This window comes from Mustela nivalis (genome assembly GCF_964662115.1).
Source record: "Mustela nivalis genome assembly, chromosome: 18".
NCBI lineage: Eukaryota > Metazoa > Chordata > Mammalia > Carnivora > Mustelidae > Mustela > Mustela nivalis.
This window is the reverse complement of record NC_139037.1, coordinates 56,506,852-56,531,617: the sequence shown is the minus strand read 5'-3', so window position 1 is coordinate 56,531,617 and position 24,766 is coordinate 56,506,852. Positions and strand designations below refer to the sequence as shown.

Here is a 24,766-nt window from a genome sequence, read left to right as displayed (position 1 = left end):
GCTGGTTCCACCCAGTGAGACCACCCCGTTCCATCCAGTGATGCTCTCAGAGTGCCTTTGCTGGTTCCCAGCTTTTGTTAACTCTGTATGTGGTTTTGTCACCTTCCCTGAATGCTCTGAGAGAGCAGAGTATGCGTTTTGCTTTCCCCTGTGCCGCTCAGGGCCTGGCACAGTCGGTGCTCATTATAGATTTATGTATTTGTTTTTATCGAGATGTACTTGATCTATAACACTATATTTCAGGTTACAACATGATTTGATATTTGTATGCACTGTGAAATTATCACAATAATTCTAGTTATTACCATCCTTGGTATGTATGTATGTATTTATTTATTTATTTTTATTTTTTTTTATAAAGATTTTATTTATTTATTTGACAGAGAGAGTTCACAGTAGACAGATAGGCAGGCAGAGAGAGAGAGAGAGAGAGAGAGAGAGAAGCAGGCTCCCTGCTGAGCAGAGATCCCGATGCGGGACTCGATCCCAGGATCCTGAGATCATGACCTGAGCCGAAGGCAGCGGCTTAACCCACTGAGCCACCCAGGCGCCCTTGGTATGTATTTATTGAGAAGAACAGTTGATCAACCTTGAGACCTCATGTTTTGGCTTAAAAGGCTGTGGGGAGTAGGGGTGCCTGGGTGGCTTGGTCGTGTTCAGGATCTGACTTAATTTTGGCTCGGGTCATGATCTCAGGGTTGTGAGATCAAGCCCTGCTCAGTGCAGAGTCTGTTTAAGACTCTCCCTCTGCCCCTCCATCTGCTCAAGCACTCGTGCTCTGTCTCTTTCTCAGTAAATAAGTAGATAAACACAATCTTTAAAAGGGGGGGAGCTGTAGGGTAGGAGGATAACTTTCCTTTTTTTCTTTCTCTATCTCTCCCTTTCTTCCTTTCTCCATTTCTCCCTTTCTCTCTTCTTTCTTCCTTTTGTTTTCCTTCCTTCCTTCCTTACTTTTTCTCTTCTTTTCCTTTCCTTTCTTTTTTATATGTGAGCCAGGAGTCCAGCCGATCTTCAGGCCATTCTCAGAGATAATGAGTCTCCACTAAGTGAGCCAGCCTGGGGAGAACAGGTCTGTGGGAGTCTGGAGAGCTCCAGAGAGATTGGAGCAGGGGTGTCAGGTACAGAGAAGCTTTTAGGTGTCAGGCATAGGAGGTTTTGTGTAGATTTGTTTTTTTACCCCCTCACTTGAGCTATTTTGGGGGACAGCAATTGATTTAGGGCTAATTTGGAACATTAACTTCATTTTCTCCCCTATAAATGTGCTATTTTGGGGGGGGCTTATTGATTATGCTAAATATAATTCTGTTTAAATGTAATAGAAATTTGTAGAAAGAAATACAGTGATTAATAGTACTGCTTTCCAGATTTCTGTTACAACACAAATCTGATACTCTGATTCAGTTTAAATTTGAATTTGAATTTTAATTTCTTTTTATCAAAATGGTAGTATATTCACATGTACATAGTTTTTTTCCCTAACAAATGAAAAGGTGCTTGGTTTCTCCTTTTTGAAATTTGCCTTTTTCCATTACACGGGCAAGTCCTGAACTTGGGCAGAGACACTAGCCTATCATCTGTAGCGATGAATGTCATTCCCTTAGACTTTAACAACCTGAGTTAATTAAAAGGTTCAGATGAAGTTAATCAAGTTTGGAACTCTAATTTTGTGCAGTGTTTTGATATGATGCGATGAGTCATCTTTTGGCAGAGCAGCTCTCCATCCCTGACAATATTTGATCTTAACAGAACAGTTTTATAATCTGGAAACTGGTGAGGAGGTGCACTTCAGGAGTGCAGAGTCAACAGTGGGGGTGGGTGGGGGTGTGTGTGTGTGTGTGTGTGTGTGTGTGTGTGTGTCTGGCGGTTTGGGAGGGGTGAAAAGCAGAACAAAGAGGAGAATTTAATAAGCAAGAGCTTGTTAAGGGATAGGGTCAGTTCTGGGGCTGCTGCCTGTCCGGGACATGGGCTTCTCCCTGTCCTCCCCACCCCTGCTGACTGGAGTGCTGACATTTGAAAAAGAGTGAAAAATACAGCTTCTGTTTGCTTTGCTGCAAGTAAGTGGCCGGACTGCCTGGCCCCCTTCCCAGAGGCCCTGAGAGGACTTCAGATGCGGTCAGCGAGGTATCTGGACGGTGCCAGCCTGCCGGCCCTCAGCCAGGCGGCCTGCACCAGGACCAGGCAGGGGGCCCAGAGCAACAGCAGGGCCAGCTGCTGGCCGCCTTTGCTCTCCTCCTATTCGCACCATCTTATTTCTTTCTGGGGTAGAGCTGCTCTTCCACTCTGAAGATTGATGGGCAAGGTTTTGTATGGCCTCTGCCTCCACTTCTCACCCCCCTGAACTTAAAATTAATGGAACAGTTGGGAGAGGGCAGGGCCCATCTGGAAAATGTATCTCACAAAAATGTGGTTGAATAGGAGTCCTCCTGAAGTCAGGGCAGGGAGCCAGACCACTTAGAATCTTTAGGCCTGCGTTCCTGATTGTCTTAACATTTCTCCTGGATTCGATTAGGGTTAAGAAACACGGATTCTGAAGCCAGATCTGAGTTGGCATTTCTTCCCCACTGCTGATTACTGACAGTCACATTGACCAAGCCACTGCATCTCTTTGAACTTCAGTTTCTTCATCAGTGCAGCGGGGAGCACAATACCTATCTCACCGGGTCGTTGAGGACGAGTGTCAATGCCCATTAAATGTTTAGAACAGTGCCTGGCATGCTGTAGGCACTGTTTGTTTTCCAATTATTATAATGGTCTGAGCTTTGCTCCAAGAGCTGTATTTTTTAACCAAAAGATGAAAAGCTTTGTGGCGGAGCTGGAAAAATGATTCCCTCCCCTCCGTCCCTCGTGACAGTTGGTGCTTCTGTTGCAGTGACACAGAAAGGAGAGGATCACATAGGAGGTGGCCTAGCGCAGTTCCCACACAGTTGCCACCGGGCCTTGGGGTGTGCAGTGCGAGTAGCTTGCCCTCAGCATTGCCTCCGTCATTGCTCGGGAGACACGGATACTCATTCTGGGTTTGTCCTTATGTACTCTCGGGAGTGATTGACAGGAATAGCGAAGACATTCGATACAGTCCGCCCAGGGTATCTTCTCTTTTGGGCCTGACCAGCAGATTTCCAGATTCCTTTGTCTTAACAGGACATTGTTGAAAAAGAGTCCTGGTCTAAAGTCTTTTCTCTGCCCTGCCCCCAAGTGCTTATTACTTGATTGCATTTATTTCCTCCAGATTGGAATCCCAGCAACACGTCTGCTGAGTTAAGTGAGGTTTAGGGGACAGCGGTTTGGTCTTAGACAGCATCCAAATGGTCATCAGCTCTGAGTTGGTTGCCAAGTGGTCCAGTAGCTTTGAAGATTCTAGGAGCTGTGTCTTTTTTTTTTTTCCTTTCTTTTTTTTAAAATATTGTGGTTATTTGAGAGAGAGCACACGGAGAATGGGGAGGAACAGAGGGAGAGGAACAAACAGCCTCCACACTGAGTGCAGAGCCCCACATGGTCTCAATCCCATGACCCGAGTTGAAATCAAGAGTTGGACACTCAACTGACTGAGCCACCCGCGTGCCCTGGAGCTGTGTTCTGAAAAAGAGGAAAATTGGGGCGCCTGGGGGACTCAGTCATTAAGTGTCTGCCTTTGGCTCAGGTCGTGATCCCAGAGTCCTGGGATCGAGCCTCGCATCGGGCTCCCTGCTCAGCGGTAAGCCTGCTTCTCCCTCTCCCACTCCCTCTGCCTGTGTTCCCTCTCGTGCTGTGTCTCTATCAAATAAATAAATGAAATCTTTAAAAAGAAAAAGAAAACAAGGAGAAGGATGGATTCCTTAGTCCAGGGTGGCTTCCAAATCCTTGAATTTTTAAAGAGCCTCGTAGCAGTTAGATCATTTTCCAGTCCACCTTAATTTTTAGGGAAGAGCCCCTTGTACAGATAGAGAGTATAATATTGTTGAACAAGTTCACTTTTCCAGTCAGCAGTTCTCGATAAGACTTGAAAGGAAACACTTCTTAAACTGGGAAGCCCCTTCGGGGCCTGAGCTACTGTCCCAGAACACTAGCCCCCATCTCTGTCCACCCGCACTCAAAGCGGCAATGTCATGGGTTGGGGGAGGCATTGCCCTAAAGATGGGGCTCCAGGCCAGCTCTGTGCCACCTTGGGGAGCTTGCAGGGAATAAGGACATCATGCCCCCAGCATGCAGTGAACATCTTGGACAAGGTGTGGTGGCAGTAGAAGGTGCTGGTATTTTAATCAGTCTTAGCCTCCTGCCTGTGTCTTTTTGTTGGGGTTAAAAATTCAACCCCTATTAGGTTCTCATTACACAGTAGATTTGCTGCCATCATCTGAACCTTTCCTCTGGTTCACAAGCAAAATTAAACATTCGTTTCTAGAGGTTGACATAATTATTGTACCGAGGGAGGTTTTGTTTATAATGACCTGCCTGTCTGATGAGTCTGAGCATTTGGCTAACCTTCTGGCTGAAGCAGCCCTTTGAACTGATGCCTAGAACGCATGCCTCCCGATCCTGATCTGTCTTGTGGGTCGTAATTGGGTCTTCTCTCTCTGCTTGAGGCTTCTCCCCTACTTCCCTACCCCTATATTCACACACATGCGACCCAGTTACTACTTCCTTTGGGAGTCCTTGCCTGACACCACCCCACCGAGGACATCAGATCCTCTTGTTACGCTACTGTGGCACTCGTCACAGTAATTCTAGTTTTTTAATTTTCAATTGCTGCTCTGTGTTTGTGAATAAATGAAAGTAGATTATCTTTTACTTGGCCCTCGTTTTAATTAATGTACCAATTTCTGTGTTTACGTTCTCAATATCCGTAAGCATTTGTTAATGAAAAAACTTGGTTTTGGGGGGGGCGCATGAGTAGCTAAGTTGGCTGAGTGTCAGACTCTTTGATTTCAGCTTGGGTCATGATTTCAGGATCAGGGAATCAGGCCCCACGTTGGGCTCTACACTCAGCATAGAGCCTGCTTTTCTCTCTCCCTCTGCTCTTGTTCTCTTTCTCTCTCTCAAATAAACAGAATCTTAAAAAAAAAGAAAGAAAGAAGGACTTGGTTTTTAACCTGCCTCCTTTGCCTTTCTTAGTGCTCCTGAAGTTCCGCACAGATAAAGGAAGAGATCCTAGTTCTGATACCTTCGGGGAAGATTCTGAGTTGCTGCTCCAGATTCGAAACGACGTGCTTGACTCCCTGGGTGTTAGTCCTGACCTGCTTCCCGAAGACTTTGTCAGGTTAGTCTCAGTGTTTATCACAGGTTAGCCTGGATTGATAAATGTCTGCTTTCAGCGTTTGCCTTAATTTGCGCAGATCCCTTATTAAGAACGAAAGTACCGAGAAGAGACTCCTTCGCCACATTCTGCCTACTCCCATTGGTCTCTGATATAGCACCATGTGTGAAACCGGAAGAGAGGTTATCTTTTGTCATAGATCATTTATATTCATATGGCTGAAAGTTCAAGATAATGTGAAATCTATATACACTCCTCTCTGCCTTTCTCTTTTCACTTTGCATTATCTTTTAGGACTATTTCCAGATCGGTACCTAGATTCCTCCTCTGTGCCTGCTGCCCTGTGGTGTTTCAGCACAGGAGCACCGCGGTTTATTGAATCCGTCCCATACAGACTCCGGTGGTGGCCAGGCTTCTGTTACCACATAGTGCGGGGCCTTGTGCGTATCATTTTGTAGGTGTGCAGGTACAGCTGCAGGATCCGTCTCTGGAAAGGGAGTGGCTGGGTCAGAAGATTGTGGTTTTATCATTTGGTAGATTTGACCCCATTGCCCTCCATGATCACTTAACCAGTTTCTGCCGTCAGCAGCAAGAGCATCCGTGCTCCCAGCTTCCACGCCCTTGGATCCTGGGATGCCTTCGCCCTAGGCGACCAGTCTTTTGCTCTCCTACTCAGCGGGTTTAGGATTTAATAGGAAAGGTCCAGATGGTGACTGTGTCAGGAACCCATATCCAGGCTGTTCTGGGATCCTGTCACTCTCATTCTTTCAGTGTCTTTGGGAGGAGGGCGTGGAAGGCCTCCAGCTGGAGGCGCTAGTGATGGCAGCTGGACTGAGTTTATTGAGCAACAGTTATGTCCCGGGCATTGTGGTCGTTCTCTTCTGGACATGATCTCCTTCACAGCAACCCATTTTACAGGTGAGGAAAAGTTAAATCAAAGCTTGGAGAAGGGAGCACCTGGGGGGCTCAGGCAGTTAAGTGTCTGCCTTCAGCCCAGGTCCTGGTCTAAGGGTCCTGGGATTGAGCTCCGCACTGGGCTCCCTGCTCAGTGGGAGCCTGCTTCTCCCTCTCCCACACCTCTGCTTGTATTCCTCTCTGGCGGTCTCTCTGTCAAATAAATGGGTAAAATTAAAAAAAAAACAAAAAACAACAAAAAATTTTCTTTATTATTTGAGAGCATGAGGAAGGAAGGGGCAGAGGTAGAGGACAAGCAGACTCCCTACTGTCCCTACTGAGCAGGCAGCCTGACATGGGGCTTGATCCCAGGACCCCAAGATCATGAACTGAGGCTAAGGCAGATGCTTAACTGACTGAGCCAGGCAGGCACCCCCCATACCACCACATTTAACTGTCAAATTCATCCCTTTAAGTACGTATTATTATTATTATTATTATTATTAAATTCTAACTGTTTTCCCATTAGTTAAATGAAGACACTGATGCTCAGAAAGATATTATCACTTACCCAAGGTTTTATTATATAGTCCACTATATCTATACATATACACATATATAGTATATAATGATAGAGGTCACACCCAGGTCTTAACCTCACTGCTGCCTTGGTTTCTTTTCAACAATAGTTAATCAGGGTCCTTTCAACAATAAAGTTAATCAGGGTCCCTTCTGTTCCTAGTCCCTACTTAACTTTACTTGTGTCTGGGAACCTTATTTATTTATTTATTTGACAGGGAGAGAGACACAGTGAGAGAGGGAACACAAGCAGGGGGAGTGGGAGAGGGAGAAGCAAGCGCAGGGAGCCTGATGCGGGGCTCGATCCCAGGACCCTGAGATCATGACCTGAGCAGAAGGCATGACCTCTGAGCCACCCCCGCGCCCCAGGGGAATCTCATTTAGACCCTACCAAAGCCCAACCAGTATAGGCCCAGCAGTGGGCCTTGAACCACCTGCCAAGCCATCAGCCAAAAAGAGGCAGCCATTCACAGCCATTTTAGGTTGGCACTGTGTGGTCAGGGGCTGAGATGCTGCAGGCTGCAGTGGGGTCCCCGTCTCCTGCTAACAGTCAGATATGCGTCTGTTGGGGGAGGAAGAACGTGTGTAAGAAACAAGTGGTGTCCGCTCTGCGCTTCACAGTGGGAGGCAGGGCTAGGCCACAGGCTTGCCCGGGGCTGGGTGCCTGGCTGTGAGTATGCAGTTTCGTGAACTGATTGGGGCACCTTAAGTGAAGAACGGCTTGCCTGTGCACTGCAAGCCTCGCCTCCCCAGAAGGAAAAAGCCGGAGCCTAACTAGCTGCTGGCTGGTTTTCTCTCCAGGTGTTCTCTCTGCCGCCTCTCAGCAGAAACCACTTTCCATTGTCTAGGCCCTTGTGCGCTCAGGCGCTTCCGCTGCCCTGTAAGTAAGAGGTGTTTGGTGGCCTCGTGGAGTATCTGTGGATAGATAGGTGGAGATGAGGCCTGAGATGGACCCGAGATGCTGGCAAGGAAATGAGCCGCCGTCTGGCAGCTGAGCTACCCTCACAAATTGCCGGCAGCCAGCTCTGAGCAGGGTATGCCCACTTGAATCTGGAAAGCTGTGCACAAGCCTTCTTTCCTCTCATCTGTCTGTGCTCTCAGACACTGTCCTTTATGTCAGGTCATTTTTTTTCTCTTTCAGAAAGTTTTATTGCTTTTCTGATTATGAAAGTAACAGTTTGGGAGCACCTGGGTGCCTCAGTGGAGCGTCTGCCTTCGGCTCAGGTCATAATGCCAGGGTCCTGGGATCGAGCCCCACATCAGTCTCCTTCTCAGTGGGAGTCTGCCTCTCCCTCTCCCCTGCTTGTGTTCCTTCTCTCACTGTCTCTCTCTCTCTGTCAAATAAATAAAACCTTTAAAGAAAAAAAAAAAATAACGGTTGCCCATTTCCAGAAAGTATTAAAAGAACAGGATCATTCATGGTCCCACTGTTGAGAAGTGGCCACTGGTAATGTTTCAGGGTTTTATCTCAGAGGCTTCTCTATTTACTTTTTTTTTTTTTTTTTAAGATTTTTAAATTTAATTTAATCTATTTATTTGACAGAGAAAGAGATCACAAGTAGGCAAAGAGGCAGGCAGAGAGAGAAAGGGGAAAGTAGGCTCCCCACCGAGCAGAGAGCCTGATGGCAGGGCTGGATCCCAGGACCCTGAGAGCGTGACCTGAGCCGAAGGCAGTCTTAACCCACTGAGCCACCCAGGCGCCCTTCTATTTACTATTTATTCATAATTTTTTTTCTCTTTTTAAATATCAAAATGAGGGAGCCTGGGTGGCTCAGTGGTTAAGCCGCTGCCTTCGGCTCAGGTCATGATCTCAGGGTCCTGGGATCGAGTCCCGCATCGGGCTCTCTGCTCAGCAGGGAACCTGCTTCCTCCTCTCTCTCTCTCTGCCTGCCTCTCTGCCTACTTGTGATTTCTCTCTGTCAAATAAATAAATAAAATCTTTAAAAAAATATATCAAAATGAGATCATGCTTAATATATGATAGCCTTATTTTTTTCAGCATATCATGGGCCTGTTTGCGGCAAACACACAGATCAATAGCCTCACTGGTGCTTCCATGTCTCATTGTGGGATAGCTGGTAATTTACTTAACCATTATGTTGGTGGGTGTTTAAGTTATAGATACTTTGTCACTATTATAAACATTCATAATTTGTATATGTAATATAACTTTTATTGTTTAATATTTTTTTAATTTGGCAAAGTATACACAATATAAAATGTAGGATTTTAACCTTTTTTTTTCTTTTCTTTTTTAATTTTTTTTTTAAAGCAAATTATGCTGGTTTGTTTTTTTTTTGTTTTTTTTTTTTAAGATTTTATTTATTTATTTGAGAGAGAGACAGGGAGAGAGAGCATGAGTGAGGAGAAGGGCAGAGAGAGAAGCAGACTCCCCGTAGAGCTGGGAGCCCGATGCGGGACTCAATCCTGGGACTCCGAGATCATGACCTGAGCCGAAGGCAGTTGTCCAACCAACTGAGCCACCCAGGCGTCTCTTTCTTTTCTTTTTTAATTTTTAAGTAATCTCCATACCCAGTGTGGGGTTCAGATTTACAACCACAAGGTTAAGAGTCTCGTGCTCTGCCTCCTGAGCCAGTCAGGCGCCCCCATTTAAACATTTTTTTTAAGGTTTATTTATTTTAGAGGGAGAGCCTGGGAGGAGGGGCAGAGGGCGAGAGAGAGTCCTGAAGCCTACTTTCCACTGAGCACAGAGCCCAGAGCAGGGCTCAGTCTCACCACCTGGAGACTATGACCCAAGCTGAAACCAACAGTTGGCTGCTTATCTGACTGAGCCGCCCAGGCGCCCCAGACCATTCTTAAATGTACATTCGAGGGCACCTGGCTGGTTTAGTTGGTGGAGTGTACAACTCTAGTTGGTGGAGTGATCTCGGGGTTGTGAGTTTGAGCCCCACATTGAGTACAGAGATTACTTAAAACCTTAAAGGGACGCCTGGTGGCTCAGTAAATTAAAACCTTTGCCTTCGGCTCAGATCATGATCCCAGGGTCCTGGGATCGAGCCCCGTATCTGGCTCTTTGCTCAGTAGGGAGCCTGCTTCCCCCTACCCCATAAGCCTGCCTCTCTGCCTACTTTTGATCTCTCCCTGTCACATAAATAAGTAAAATCTTTTAAAAAAATGTTCAATTCATCAGCATTACATTTATTCACATTGTTGTGCAGACATTACTACTGTCCATTTCCAGAACTTTTTCCTCATCCTAAACTAAAAATCTTTGCTCATTAAACAATAACTTCCCATTCTGCCTTCCCCCAGCCTCTGGTAATTACCTCTGTTCTGCTTTCTGTCTCTATGAATTTAATTAGTCTAGGTATTTCATGTAAGCAGAATCCTACCATATTTATCCTTTTGTGAAGTTACTGGTTTTTTAAATTACAGAAATAGTATGCATGTTATGGAAAATCTGATATAGTACCAAATAAATTCAGAGATGAAAATCACTCATAATTCTATTACCCAGGGAAAACCACTGACCCTTTGTTATTATATCTTCTTACACATTTTCTTAGCATATATAAAGTCAACAAAATCCTTTGCAGATTTTTTTTAGAAGACCTATATAGTCATTCACAAGGGTGTTGGGAAAAGGCGCAGTCTTTTTAGGAAGCAGTTTGGAAATACGAATCAGGAGTCATTACAGTGTTCTCTCTTGGGCCCAGTCATTCTCTTTGATAATGAGACTATACCCTGAAGAAATAATGTGAACCAAGTATTTCTTACAGAGGATATTCATGGGCTGTGTGGGATGACTCAGCAGTTAAGCGTCTGACTCTTGATCTTAGTTCAGGGCGTGATTACAGGGTCTTGAGTTTGAGTCCTGCGTGGGGCTCCATGCTGGTGTGTAGCTAAATAAATATATATTATCATATTTAAAAGCGAAATTGGAAAGGCATTAAGGAGTTAATGACACAGAACAGTGCACAGATAAATGTTTATTATGAAAAGCGCCAAGCATATAGAAAAATAAAACGAATCAGACAGTAGTGAATATACTCAGTTAGCTTCAGTTGTTAATATTTTGCTTTTTCTTCTAGGGGAAGGGCCATACTGATGACGTGATGCTTAAGGATGCATCCAAGTTCGTCAGTTGCATTTGGTTCTGACTCTTCTCATCTAGGAGCTGGCACACTACAGCTTGCCACCTGGTTTTGTAAATAAAGTTTTATTCCACACCTACTCATTTATGTATTATCTGTGACAGCTTTTGTAGAGTTTTTACAACTCTTTAACAGCAGACTTAAAGAGTTTAAACAGGGACCATATGGCCTATAAAACCAAAAAAAATTTATTGTCAATTACTTTACAGAGAACATTTTCCAACTCCCAATCTAGAACAGTTTACCACTTTTTTTTTTTTTTTAAAGTCTGGGCCAGTTAAATTATAGAATGTCCTGTATTCTGGATTCATGTGATTGTTTCTTCAATTGGTGCTTGTTTTGTCTTGTTTAATTTTTATTATTTAGATTTGTTTCCTTAGTGGTATTCTTATTTATTTTTTTGTCAGTAGGGTTTGTTTGTTTGTATTTTTGGTGGTTTTGTTTGTTTGTTTAATCATACACAGCAGGGTACCTGACTAGCTCAGTTTGAAGAGCCTGGGACTCTTCATCTTGTGAATTTGAGCCGCGTTGGAGGTAGACATCCTCTGTGTAGAGGTGACATCCATCCATACATAAGAGATGACATGAAATCTTTTTTATTTTTTATTTTTTTTTCCTAAAATATTTTATTTATTTATTTGACAGACAGAGATCACAAGTAGGCAGAGAGGCAGGCAGAGAGAGAGAGAGAAGCAGGCTTCCTGCGGAGCAGGGAGCCCGATGCGGGGCTCGATCCCAGGACCCTGAGATCATGACCCGAGTCGAAGGCAGCAGCCCAAACCACTGAGCCACCCAGGCGCCCCGACATGAAATCTTTTTTAAAAAAAACTTATATACAGAGGTGCCTGAGTGGCTCTGTCGGTTAAGCGTCTGCCTTTGGCTCAGGTAATGATCCCAAGATCCTGGATTCAAGTCTTACGCCAGGCTTCCTGCTCAGTGAGGAGCCTGCTTCTTTCTCTCGCTCTCTTGAATAAATGTTCTGTGAGTTGTATGTGGCGGGGGGGGGGGGTGTTTTGTTTTGCTTTTAAAGATTTTATTTGGGGGACCTAGGTGGTATAGTGGGTTAAAACCTCTGCCTTCAGCTCAGGTCATTGTCCCAGGGTCCTGGGATCGAGTCCTGCATCGAGCTCTGTGCTCAGTGGGGAACCCGTTTCCTCCTCTCTCTCTCTCTCTCTCTCTCTCTCTCACTCACTGCCTGCCTCTCCATCTACTAGAGATCTCTGTCAAATAAATAAATAAAATCTTTAAAAAAAGAAGATTTTATTTATTTAAGAGAATGAGTAGAGTGGAGAGGCAGAGGAGGAAGCAGGCTCCCTGCGGAGCGAAGAGCCCAATGTGGGACTCGATCCCCAGACCCTGGGATCAAGTACTGAGCCAAAGGCAGACAGTTAACCAACCGACCCACCCAGATATCCCAGGGTTTTGTTTTTTGTTGTTGTTGTTGTTTTTGTTTTTTTTTTTTTATATATAAATTTTGTTAGTTAACATATAGTGCAATGTTAGTTCCTGGAGTAGAATTCAGTGATACGTCACTGACATATAACATGCAGTGCTCATTCCAGCTGCCCCTTTAATACCCATCACGCATCTATCTCATCCCCCACTCGTCTCCTCTGTTGGTTCTCTATCGTTAAGAGTCACTTACAGTGGGGTGCCTGGGTAGCTCAGATGGTTGGGCTTCTGCCACAGCTCAGGTCACAATCCCAGGGTTCTGGGATCGAGCCCCACGTCAGGCTCCCAGCTCAGTGGCAGCGGGGTAGGGGTGGGGAGGTCTGCTTCTCCCTCTCCCTTGCCTGTGCTCTCTTGGTCTCTCTCTCAAGTGAATAAATAAAAACTCTTTAAAAAAAGAAAAAGTCACTTATGGCTTGTTTCCTTCTCTGTTTTTTTTCTTTTCCCCCTTCCCATATGTTCGTCTGTTTTCTTTCTTATATTCCACATATAAATGAGATCATACGGTATTTGTCTTTCTCTGGCTGACTTATTTCACTTAGCAGAATACACTCTAGCTCCGTCCACGTCATTGCGTGTGGAAGAAAGCATTCTTTTTGATGGCTAAATAATATTCCTGTGTGTGTGTGTGTGTGCGCGCGCGCGCGCGCGCCACATCTTGTCATCAGTTGATGGACACTTGGGCTCTCTCCATAGTTTGACATTGTCGATAATGCTGCTCTAAGCATTGGGGGGCGTGTCCCCCTTCGAATCTGTATTCTTGTGTCCTTTGGGGAAATACCTAGTAGTGCAGTTGCTAGATCATAGGTTATTTTTATTTTCAACGTTTTGAGGAACCTCTAAACTCTTCTCCAGAGAGGCTGTACCAGTTTGCATTCCCACCAAGAGGGCAAGAGGGTTCCCCTTTCTTCACATCCTCACCAACACCTGTTATTGCTTCTGTTGTTAATTTTAGCCGTTCTGACAGTTGTGAGGTGATATCTCATCGTGGTTTTGATTTGTATTTCCCTACCAATGAGTGATGTGGAGCATCTTTTCATGTGTAGCCTTCTGGATGTCTTTGGAAAAGTGTCTATTCATGTCTTCTGCCCATTTCTTAAGTGGATTCTTTGTTTTTGGGGGTGTTGAGAGTTTGGTTATGTTCTTTATAGATTGTGGATACTAGCCCTTTATCATATGTGTCATTTGCAAACCCCTCCTCCCATTCCCTAGGTTCCCTTTTAGTTTTGTTGTTCCCTTCACTGCTCAGAAACTTTTCATCTAGATGGAGTCCCAAGCTTTGCCATGGCTGAGGTCGGGGAGGTTTATGCCTATGTTCTCCTCTAGGATTTTTTTTTTTTTTTAAGATTTTTATTTATTTATCAAAGAGAGAGAGGGGGAGAGGGCAAGCACAGGCAAACAGAATGGCAGGCAGAGGCAGAGGGAGAAGCAGGCTCCCTGCCAAGCAAGGAGCCTGATGCGGGACTCGATCCCAGGACGCTGAGATCATGACCTGAGCCAAAGGCAGCTGCTTAACCAACTGAGCCACCCAGGTGTCCCTCCTCTAGGATTTTGATGGTCCTTCATCCATTTTGAATTTATTTTTGTTTATGGTGTTAAAACGTGGTCCAAGGGCGTCTGGGTGGCTCAGTCGTCTGCCTTTGGCTCAGGTCATGATCCCGGGCTCCTGGGATCCAGCCTCGCATCAGGCTCCCTGCTCTGCTGCTCCCTCTCCCTCTGTTCTTCCCACCCTTGCTTGTGTTCACTCTGTCTCAGGATGTCTCGCAAATAAAATCTTTAAAAGAAAGATTTTCATTCTTCTGCCTGTTGATGTCCAGTCCTATCACCCGTTTGCTTAAGAGACTGTCTTTTCTCCATTTGATATCCTTTCCTGCTTTGTCAAAAGATTAGTTGACCGTATAGTTGTCGGTTGTTTTGTTTTTAAAGTTCCATGAATTCAGGGGCTCCTGGTTCAGTTGTTAGGCGTTTGCCTTCATTCAGCTCAGGTCATGATCCCGGGTTCCTGGGATCGAGCCCTGCATCAGGCTCCCTGCTCAGCGGGAAGCCTGCTTCTCCAAGTCTCCCACTCCTCTGCTTGTGTTCCCCCTCTGTGTCTCTCTCTGTCAAATACATAAAAATCTTAAAAAAAAATTTTTTTTCCCTTGTAGTGCGTTGATAACAAGGCAGCTGATCTTTTCTCTATCCCTGTAGCTCTCCCTTATCCAATAGTGTAACATAAAATGCAGTCATTCAGCAAGCGTAACTTTTTGAGTCTGGCTTCTTTCACTTAGCTTAATTCACTTGAAGTTCATCCATTTTGTATGAATGGATCGCTCATTTCTTCTTGCTGCCGAGCAGACGTCCACTACATGGATGTACCAGTTTGTTCACCAGATGAAGGGCATTTGGGTTATTCCCAGTTTGGGACAATTAGAGACTAAAGCCACTATAAACATTTACGTGTTTTCATCTGAGCATAAGATTTTATTTCTCTTGGGTGTGTAGAACTAAGAGTGGAATCGATGATTCATATGGTAATTCTATGTTTAACGTCTTGAGAAACTGCCAGACTGTCTTCCAGTTTACCAGTCCACCAGCACTTTGTGTGGCTTCCAGTGTCTCCACATCCTTACCAGCAAGTGTTTTTGTCTGTTAATTTAACCTTAGTGAGTAATAAATTGTATTTCACTGTTGTTTTGATTTGCATTTTTTTAAGATTTTATTTATTTATTTGACAGAGATCACAAGTAGGCAGAGAGGCAGGCAGAGAGAGAGGAGGAAGCAGGCTCCCCGCTGAGCAGACAGCCCGATGCGGGACTTGATCCCAGGACGTGGGATCATGACCTGAGCCAAAGGCAGAGGCTTTAACCCACTGAGCCACCCAGCTGCCCCTGATTTGCATTCTTTTAATAACTAATGGTGTGTAGAGCCTCTCTTCGTGTGCTTACCGGCCATTTATATATGTTCTTCAGCAAAATGTCTATTTAGATCATTTGTCCTTTTTTAATTGGTTTATCTTTTTGTTGTTAATCATAAGACTTCTCTGTAGAGGAGCACCTGAGCATCTGGCTCAGTCAGGCATCTGCCTTTGGCTTGGGTCATGATTGCAGGGTCCTGGGATAAGCCCCACGTTGGGCTCTGTGCTGAGCAGGGAGTCTGCTTCTCCCTCTGCTTCCCCTTCTGGCTCATGTTTGGTGTCACTCTTGCTCTATGTTTTTCTCAAATAAATAATCTTTAAAAAAAAAAAAAAGTTCTCTGTAGGATCTGAATACAAGTTGTTCATCAGATACATGATTTGTAAAAATTTTCTCCTATTCCATGACTTGTGTTTTCATTCTCTTTGATGTGAAAGTATCCTTCGAAGCGCATGTTTTTAATTTGTATGACTACAGTGTATCTGGAGTTGTTTTGTTTTGTTTTTTGTTTTTTCACATGTGCTTTTCCTAATATAGTATTTAGGAAGCTTATTGCTTAATTTGTAGTTTCAGCTATTACATTTAAAAGGTCCTATAAGTCGGGCGCCTGGGTGGCTCAGTGGGTTAAGCCGCTGCCTTCGGCTCAGGTCATGATCTCAGGGTCCTGGGATCGAGTCCCGCATAGGGCTCTCTGCTCAGCAGGGAGCCTGCTTCTCTCTCTCTCTCTCTCTCTCTCTCTCTCTGCCTGCCTCTCTGTCTACTTGTGATCTCTCTGTCAAATAAATAAATAAATAAATCTTTAAAAAAAAATAAAAGGTCCTATAAGTCATTTTAAAAAGGTTTTTTTTAAGATTTTATTTATTTATTTGACAGACAGAGATTACAAGTAGGCAGAGAGGCAGGCAGAGAGAAAGGAGGAAGCAGGCTCCCTGCTGTGCAGAGAGCCCAATATGGGGCTTGGCTTGATCCCAGGACACTGGGATCATGACTTGAGCCAAGGCAGAGGCTTTAACCCACTGAGCCACCTAGGCGCCCCACCATAAGTCATTTTTGAGTCAGCTTTTTTTTTTCTTTTTTTTTTTAAATTTCTTTTCAGCATAACAGTATTCATTGTTTTTGCACCACACCCAGTGCTCCATGCAATCCGCGCCCTCTCTGATACCCACCACCTGGTTCCCACCCTTGAGTCAGCTTTTGTGCATGATGTGAGGTAGGGGTTCAGCTTAATTCTTTTGCATGTGGAGACCCAATTATCCAGTTCTATTTGTTAAAGACTTTCTTCATGGTCTTTTCACCCTTGTCAAAAATCAGTTGACCAGGGGCACCTGGGTGGCTCAGTGGGTTAAAGCCTCTACCTTCGGCTTGGGTCATGATCCCAGCGTCCTGGGATCTAGCCCCACATTGGGCTCTCTGCTTGGCAGGGAGCCTGCTCCCCCCTCCTCTCTCTGCCTGCCTCTCTGCCTACTTGTGATCTCTGTCAAATAAATGAATAAAATCTTAAAAAAAAAGAAATCAGTTGACTGTATATGTAGGTCTTGTTCTGGATTTTCAAATTTCTGTTTCACTGATATATATGTCTTTCCATATAGATAAAAGTGCCACAGTGTTGGGCACCTGGGTCGCTCAGTGGGTTAGGCCTCTGCCTTCGGCTCAGGTCATGATCTCGGGGTCTTGGGATTGAGTCCCCCTTCGGGCTCTCTGCTTGGCAGGGAGCCTGCTTCCTCCTCTCTCTCTCTCTCTCTACCTGCCTCTCTGCCTGCTCGTGATCTCTCTCTCTCTCTGTCAAATAAATAAATCTTTAAAAAAAAAAAAAAAGTTACCATACTGTCTTGATTGCTGTTGATTTGTAGTAGTAGCAGCAGTAGTAGTAATAAGTTATAAAATTGGGACATGTGAGTTCTTCAGCTTTCTTCTTTCTCAAGACTCTTTTGACTTGTCTGGGTCTCTTGCATTCCCGAATGGATTTTTAGGATGTAGAAATTTGCATTTCTACAAATAAGGCAGCAAGAATTTTGGTTAGGATTGTGCCAAATATATAGTTTAAATTTGGGGAGTATTGCCACCTTAACAGTGTTAAGTGTACTGATCCATGAACATGGGATATCTTTCCATTTATTTATATCTTTTGTTTTTTTCAACAATGTTTTTTAGTCTACAGGATATTAGTTTTACAGAACTATTGTTAAATTATTCCTAAATATTTTATTCTTTTGGGTGGTATTGTAAATGGAGGTGTTAATTTCATTTTCTGAATGTTCATTTCTAATGTATAGAAATACAATTAAATTTTTGTATATTGATCTTGTCTCTTGTAGCCTTGCCGAATAAATTTAATAGTTAGAATAATTTTTCTGTGGATTCCTTAGTATTTTCTATATGCCACATCGTGTTATCTGTGAATATGTATTTTCTTCCTTTCCAGTCTGGCAGTCTTGTTTGTTTTTCCTTGACTGCTTTGGCTGGAACCCCTAGTACAATGTCAGATAGAAGTGGTGAGAGCAGACATCCTTGTCTTATTCCCGATCTTAGGAAGAAAGCTTTCAGTCTTTCACCATTAAGTACGAATGTTAGCTGTGGATTTTTTCATGGATGCCCTTTATCAGGTTGAAGGAATTTTCCTCTATTCCCAGTTTGTTGAGTGTTTTTATCATGAAGTGGTGCTGGATTTTGTCAAATGCTTTTTTTTTCCTCCTCTGTCACTTGAGATGATCATGTGTTTATTGTCCCTTTATTTGTGTAATATGGCAATACTACATTGATTTTTCAGATAGTATACCAACTTTGCATTCCTGGTTGTAAATCCCACTTAGTTATGGTTGTTTTATCCTTTCTGTATGTTCCTGGTTAGGTTCTCTAGCATTTTGTTGAGATAATACGCTTTTTGAGAGAAAAAAAGCAGAATATTAAATTGTATAGTCTGATTGCACAGAATATAGGAATATTTTTTAAAGGAAGAATATTTCCACATTTGATTATCTTTGAGTAGTGGGATTATGAGTGGCCAGTTTTTCTTTGGTATAGTTTGTTCTCTCTCTTTTTTTGGATTTTGTTTGTTTATTGACAGAGACACAGCGAGAGAGGGAACACAAGCAGGGGGAGTGGGAGAAGGAGAAGCAGGCTTCCTGCTGAGCAGGGACCCTGATGTGGTTGATCCCAGGACCCTGAGCCAAAGGCAGAGGCCTAATGACTGAGCCACCCAGGCGCTGTTGGTATAGTTCTCTATTAGTTTTATGTTCTCTAAAGGAACTTGATAATCCAGAGGAAAAGTTAACCTCCGTGGTTGCAGAGATGGCAATGCTGGTCCCACCAGGGTGTGAGGAGATGGGCAGCTTCACACGGTTGGTGGGAGTTGAAATGGTAAAGCTTTTCTGGAGGGGATTTTGGCACAGTGTGTCAGGACCCCAAAATTCTCTATTTAGGAATTTGTCATAAAGCATTTACTGAACACCGGGCGTCTGGGTGGCTCAGGCAGCTAAGTGTCTGCCTTTGGCTCAGGTCGTGATCCCAGGGTGCTGGGACCAAACCCCACATCAGGCTCCCTGCTCATTGGGGAGCCTGCTTCTCCGTCTCCCTCTGCCTGCAGCTCCACATGCTATGCTCATTTGCTCACACTCTCTCTCTCTCTGTATCAAATAAATAAATAAATAAATAATCTTTTTTTTTTTTTTTTTTTTTTAAGGAATTATTGGACACCTATGCCAAAGATGTATGTTTGCAATGTTGAGCAGCTTAAATATCCATCAGTAGGGTACAGAGCAGAGTGAATAATGATTATTATTACTTGGATTTTAAATTATATATGTTTAGATATGTGCATTTTTAAAAAATGCACATTTTAAAATTTTACCACATTTACCACATTGGGAATATTGGAGGTGTCTTCCAGTGTCTTAGGGAAGCTTTCCCTTTAACTTCTCTGTGTTCCACTTTGCTAATTTAAAAATTACCTTCTGTGTTCAGTGCTGGGAACTGGCAGAATTCACTTCCTCTGGGGAGGGGGTGGAAGTGGGTTGTCCTACCCAGGAGCAGTAATTTGGAGGGGCAGGTGACGGTATTAGCTAAGATTTGTCCTCTGGATGCACCATCCCAGCCCACAAGGGTTGGTATCTCTGTGAGTAGCAGAGGCTTTGTGCCCCCATGCTTCATTACAGGCCCCAGCTTTCCCATGCCTCCTGCATGTTAACACAGGCCTTCTCCCTGACAGTTGTCTGGGAATAGCAGATAGAAGCCCGCTGCCCATTGTGGGTAAGAAGAGAATTGCGAGAATGTGACCAGGGCACTGAAACATCTGATATTTGTTCGACCTTATTTTTAGGAAGCACGGATATAGTGTTTCCTTTAACTTAAACAAAAAAATTGTAACTTAAACAAAAAAACCTGAAACAATTTGTGCCCGCCTCGCAAGGTTCAGAGGTCTTTCCCAGCTACCTCCTGGAGCCGATTTCGATTTCACGCCTTGGTGCCAGCATTAGGATTGGTGTCTGAACTGACTCCTCCTGGTAGGAGGTGTTTCCATTAAGGCAAGCCCACTACCGACCTTTGTCAGATGTCCTCCCAGCCTTCCTGTTCCTCGGGGCTCCAGTTCATTTGTCTTCTCTTCTAGGTACTGCTTCTCTGAGATGGCCCCAGTGTGTGCAGTGGTTGGAGGAATCTTGGCCCAGGAAATTGTGAAGGTAATGAGACCCTTTGGAGCCGAAGATCATTGCTCCACCATGACCTTGTCCATGAGCCAACTGGGAGAATCCACGGCCACCTCGGAGGGCTGCCTGGTTTCTCTGACCCCAGTCATTCTCATTTCATGCCCTGCCTTTTTCCCTTCTTCGCCTCTGCACGTTGTCCTGTTCTGTCCAGCCCATGCGGATGAGCATACGGCAGTGATCTTTGCACGTCTCCTCTGTGCCGAGCCCAGAGCTGGGCACGGTGTCCTTCAGGTCCTGCCTGCAGACTCTCCCCGGACTATAGTCGTGAGCTTCATGGTACTTACGGGATGTGCTGTGTGTTCTGCTTCTCACAGCTCTGTGAAATGGATATTGTCACGATCACCATTTAAAGTGGGGCGGGGGACACACTGAGGCCTGGAGATGGGTGCCAAAACCTGTGCTCTTAACTCCTCCTTGATGTGGCTTTTCTCTGTCCGCGACCGCGGCATCAGAGCTCCCTCCCATTGATGCGCACAGCCGGGGCATGAGTTCAGAAGAGGCACCCAGTACCAATGGGGCATGTGTACTGTCCCAGCAGCCCCACAAGGCTCCAGAGAGGGCGACCTCTGACCACATTAGGTTTGGTGTCATTGTCCCTCTCAGAAGCGAAATATTTCACTTGGGCTTACGTAACCAATAACGAGCACGGCCAGCCTTTTGAGTCTCTTCTGGAACATTTTGGTCATCAGAATGATAGCATGTCCCCAGATACTTTCTTTGGGGCTTTAATATTTGCCCAAAGACTCTCAGTCTGCCTTTTGTAGGTTCTCGACTGCTTTGCTAGATTTGCGATGATGGTTTGTTCTTTTCTTTCATGGAGCGGAGTCGTGCCTAGTTAAGTGATTTTCCATGCTCATTTATATGATGTGTTTGAGTTCACGGGGACCATTTGGAGATCCAGCTCTCGCTACTCTGTCTTGGAGTCAGTAAATTTGCTCTAGAGACATTTGACTGAATTTGATAGTCCTGCCTTCTTTAAGGCTCTTTTCTCTTTCTCTCTGTATTTCCTGATCCTTTTCTCTGGACCAAATTTTCTCCCTAAATCCAGCTTTCTATGTCATAGGGAATAGGGACTAGAGCCCCAAGGAGATTCAGAGGGAGAAGAAGAGAGGGATGCGATGGCCACACCTGTTTCCTTTCATGCCTTCTGCTTAGTTTAGACTGCTGTGAAAATCCTGTGCCCAGTCTGAGAAGTCTGCTGTGGCTGCTCAGGAGACTGTGGAGAAGGATTCTGAGGCCGCCTATGGACAGACTCAGGAGGAGGAAACGCCGTGATGGGAGAATCATAAGGGAACATACTCATTTTTGTAGCCTGCAGTGACAAAAACAGTAACAGTGCTTACTGAAATGCCTACCCTGTATTCTTCACAAGGATACACTTGTCTTTTCCTCACAAGAGCCCTCTGAGGTAGGACTTCTGTGAGCACCTGCTACGTAAAGGGAGAGCCAAGGTGCAGACAAGTGGCGGAGCCAGGATCTGAGCCCAGGCAGTCTGATCTCTGGGCCTGGGCACTATCTTTGTGCGTTCAGCCTCACATTGTACATCTCACCAAGAAGCTGCTCCCTGCGATTTTCATGTGGGATGGAGATTAAGGGTCAGGGCGGCTGGCCTTGACCCCATTGTTTGCGGTGGCTTTCCTGCGTCCCAGTCCTAACCTCTAATGCGGCCCCCTCCTTCCTGCCTGCTGGGGACAGCTGTCACCCGCATCTTGTTTCTGTTTATCCCAGACAGCCAGAGGACTCTGCATTCTTGGTTGCTGGGTGTGTTTGGAATCTCCCCCTACCCCCATCTTGCTTGGGAAGCACTTTACCTTTTGCCCCATGTTCACCGCATGGCCTGGTGTCTTGTCCCCACCACCCCCGCCTCTTAGTGAACACGATTCAGCCTTCAGCCAGCTGGCACCAGGGTCCCATAGTCTGAAGGCTGCAGGACCCTCCCCCTCTCCTTAGGACAATCTGACCATCCGTAACAAGTAAACTAGGGGACGGAGGGCAAACGTAATTCCCTTCCCTCCAAATCCTCTTGGTTTTCTTCCTTCCATCATTCCAAACACCACATACTCCATCCATATGCCCTTCCTGTCATGCTTCCTTAGGTGTCAGTCCTCCTTTTGTCTCCCACTGTCCCCGCTCGGCCTCCCAGTCTGCCGTATAGTGCTGACGGTGGTGGCAGTGGCACTACTGGCTTCTACTGTGTCATGTCCTATAACTTGAGTCCTAGGGTCTAGGAGTTCCAAGTGCGGGCTCTTGGGCCCTTTCACCTGGCTGGGTGCTTGGGGTCCTCAGATTGTGGTAAAGGACCCCGGCTCCTGGTGGTCCTGGCAGCTTGCACTTTTGGAGAATTCGTCTCAAGCTCGATCACATCTCATGTTCACCAAAAACTGTAGTAGGCACGTGCTCTTGATTTGCCTTTTTGCATGTGAGCCCAGAGAAGCGGGCCTCTGTCTTAACCATGTCTTAGAAAACTCAGTACCTGCTAGGATACTGGGCACAGAGTAGATGCTCTAGAAGTTTTCCATGGACGGATGGATGAATAACACTTGAAGGCGGTGTAATTGCTCCCGTTTTACAGAGGAAGAAACAGGTTGAGATTGGTGCTCGATTCAAAGCGAAGTTCAGGCTGTTTGGAGTGCATTCCTAACCTTGTAGAAGCGGTCCTGCCCCGTGAATGACAGGCCTTTGAATTCTGCCCAGGGGCGCGCTTGGGCGATGTCCTCGTCTTTAAATGGCAGCCCTTTTTGAGTTAAGAACCTCTTAGAAAATTCACTGACACCCATGAGTCCTTTCTCCAGTACACACATGTACACACATGATTCAGCACCTGATTTCAGGAGGTCTAGCTGCACATTTAAAATGCCCTGTGCTTCTCTTAACCCCACAAGTTAATCACCATTTCCAGGCTAAATGGCACCTCTAAGGTTTTCTGGATCCCAGCCAGCCCTGGCCTGTCTTGCAGACAAAGGCAGGCAGCATGTCTCCTTCTAGAAGATCCACGTCTGGCTCTTCCAGTGTGTCCCGCAGCTGATGGGGCGCCGCTGCTCCAGGTGGGGCGCCGTTTCACATGGCTCAGGAGCAGCATCTCTCAATGCCGAGGACAGCACGTGTGCTGTTTTCATTTCACACGGGGAAAATGAGGTTCAGAGAGGCTAAACGATCTGTCCAAATACATGAGTGATCGGGGACAGTGCAGAGAGACGTGGCAGTCACGGTTGTGGCTTAGACGTAGCCAGTGACCCCCTGGGGAGAAGAACCAGCCTCTGTTGAAGACTGCTGCCGAGTTCTAGAAGATCTGGTTGTTTTTTGTTTTTGTTTTTGTTTGTTTTTAGATTTATTTATTTATTTATTTATTTGACAGAGAGAGATCACAAGTAGGCAGAGAGGCAGGCAGAGAGAGAGAGGAGGAAGCAGGCTCCCTGCCGAGCAGAGAGCCCGATGTGGGACTCGATCCCAGGACCCTGGGATCATGACCTGAGCCGAAGGCAGCGGCTTAACCCACTGAGCCACCCAGGCACCCTAGAAGATCTGGTTTTTGAGGGCTTTTTCTTTTTCTTTTTTTCTTTTAAAGCGTCTGAGCTGAACCCTTGTCTTGTTTTTCTTCCCAGGCCCTGTCTCAGAGGGACCCTCCTCACAACAACTTCTTCTTTTTTGATGGCATGAAGGGCAGTGGGATTGTGGAGTGCCTCGGCCCCAAGTGAACCCAAGACTTGGCTACCCTGGAGATACTGACCTGCAGCCTGACTGCACGTGTGCCCTGTCCCCTCCCCCCGACGAAGGCTGCTCCAAGCGCGGGGGAAGTGAGGCCACTGGACTAGTACAAACCATTTCCCGCGAGCAATGAGCTTGTCCAGATGTGCGATTTCCATGCACCAGCAGCTGCTCAGCAAGGGGCTTAGGAACCGGTGTCTCCATCCCACACCGTCGAGGGCTTCGTGCCAGCGTCACCTGTACACCCCCTCTGACGCATCCCCCTGTCCTGGGGCCACCACAGCATCACCAGTCCTTTGAGCTTCCGCAGGAGACGCCTGCCAGGGACAGGCACACCTTGTTGTTTGGGATCCTCTCGCCACCTCCGTGGACTCATTCCCTGCCTGGTGTCGTGCGGAGAAGAGCATGACTCCAGGTGGGGAACGAGGCCGAGCCGGGTGAAACTCTAGTGGAGCCGCAGTTCCACGTGCAGACAGGTGCCCCAGAGAGGGAAAGACAGGGCAAGTGGAAAGTGTTTCCTCCAGAGTTTGAGATCCTGAAAAACAACAGGTGGCCTCTGGTGTGCTGTTCCTAAGTTTTAGTTCAGGATTAGTTGGGTTTTAGCCTGGATTTTGGAAGAGAGGAAATGTTACCAGAGTTCCCTTGGGCATTAGGGCGAGACCTTGCAAAGTGAGTATTAGCGGGAAGACTTGTTTTAAAAAGGCAGATTCCAGGGTGTCACCTCCTGAGGATTCTGAGGTATCGGGGCCCCAGCTAGGACATAGGAGCCTGTCTTACCAGAGCCCTGTCCACCCCCCATCCCTGATGCAACTCAGATCGTCCTGGAGCCCGTTGCTTTCGAGGGCTGTGTCAGTCCTTCCTTTACCCCCCAAATTGCAGCTTTGTGTTTTGTTTTGTTTTTTTATATTTTCTATGTTTCCTTGGTTCTTTAAGAAGAAATGATAGAAATAAAGTTATTTGCTTTAGGATTTGTTTATTTATTTTTCCACATTACAAGCGCCTTCTGGTGATGAGGGAGTGATCCTATCAGTCGCCTTTTCTAACCTAAAGAAAAATCACTGGATGCTTCAGTGTGATGCAGAGACTCCTCCCCTCTGTCACCATTCCTGCCACTGTTTTTCTGGGTAATGCAGCAAGAGTCAGGTGGCTCAAATTCTAGATTGCGTAGAAGCTTCTTGTTCCAACTGTCTTGTGTCTAATTCA

The 24,766-nt window shown here is 45.6% G+C and overlaps 1 protein-coding gene and 1 long non-coding RNA gene across 2 annotated transcripts in view; both read left to right on the top strand.

Moving 5' to 3' along the window:
- The window catches only part of SAE1 (SUMO1 activating enzyme subunit 1), an 80,504-nt gene extending 55,973 nt beyond the window's left edge, over positions 1-24,531 (top strand). The window contains exons 7-9 of the mRNA XM_082710595.1: positions 5,086-5,230; positions 19,762-19,831; positions 23,461-24,531. Of these exons, the coding sequence (XP_082566721.1) occupies positions 5,086-5,230; positions 19,762-19,831; positions 23,461-23,553 (308 nt within the window). The 3' untranslated portion in view covers positions 23,554-24,531. The remainder of the gene's footprint in view (positions 1-5,085; positions 5,231-19,761; positions 19,832-23,460) is intronic.
- On the top strand, positions 5,241-10,894 carry LOC309853010. Its single transcript, XR_014305491.1, has 3 exons — positions 5,241-7,580; positions 8,700-8,778; positions 10,753-10,894. It is a non-coding gene; the product is annotated as an uncharacterized lncRNA (long non-coding RNA).
- Positions 24,532-24,766: the final 235 nt, after the last annotated feature.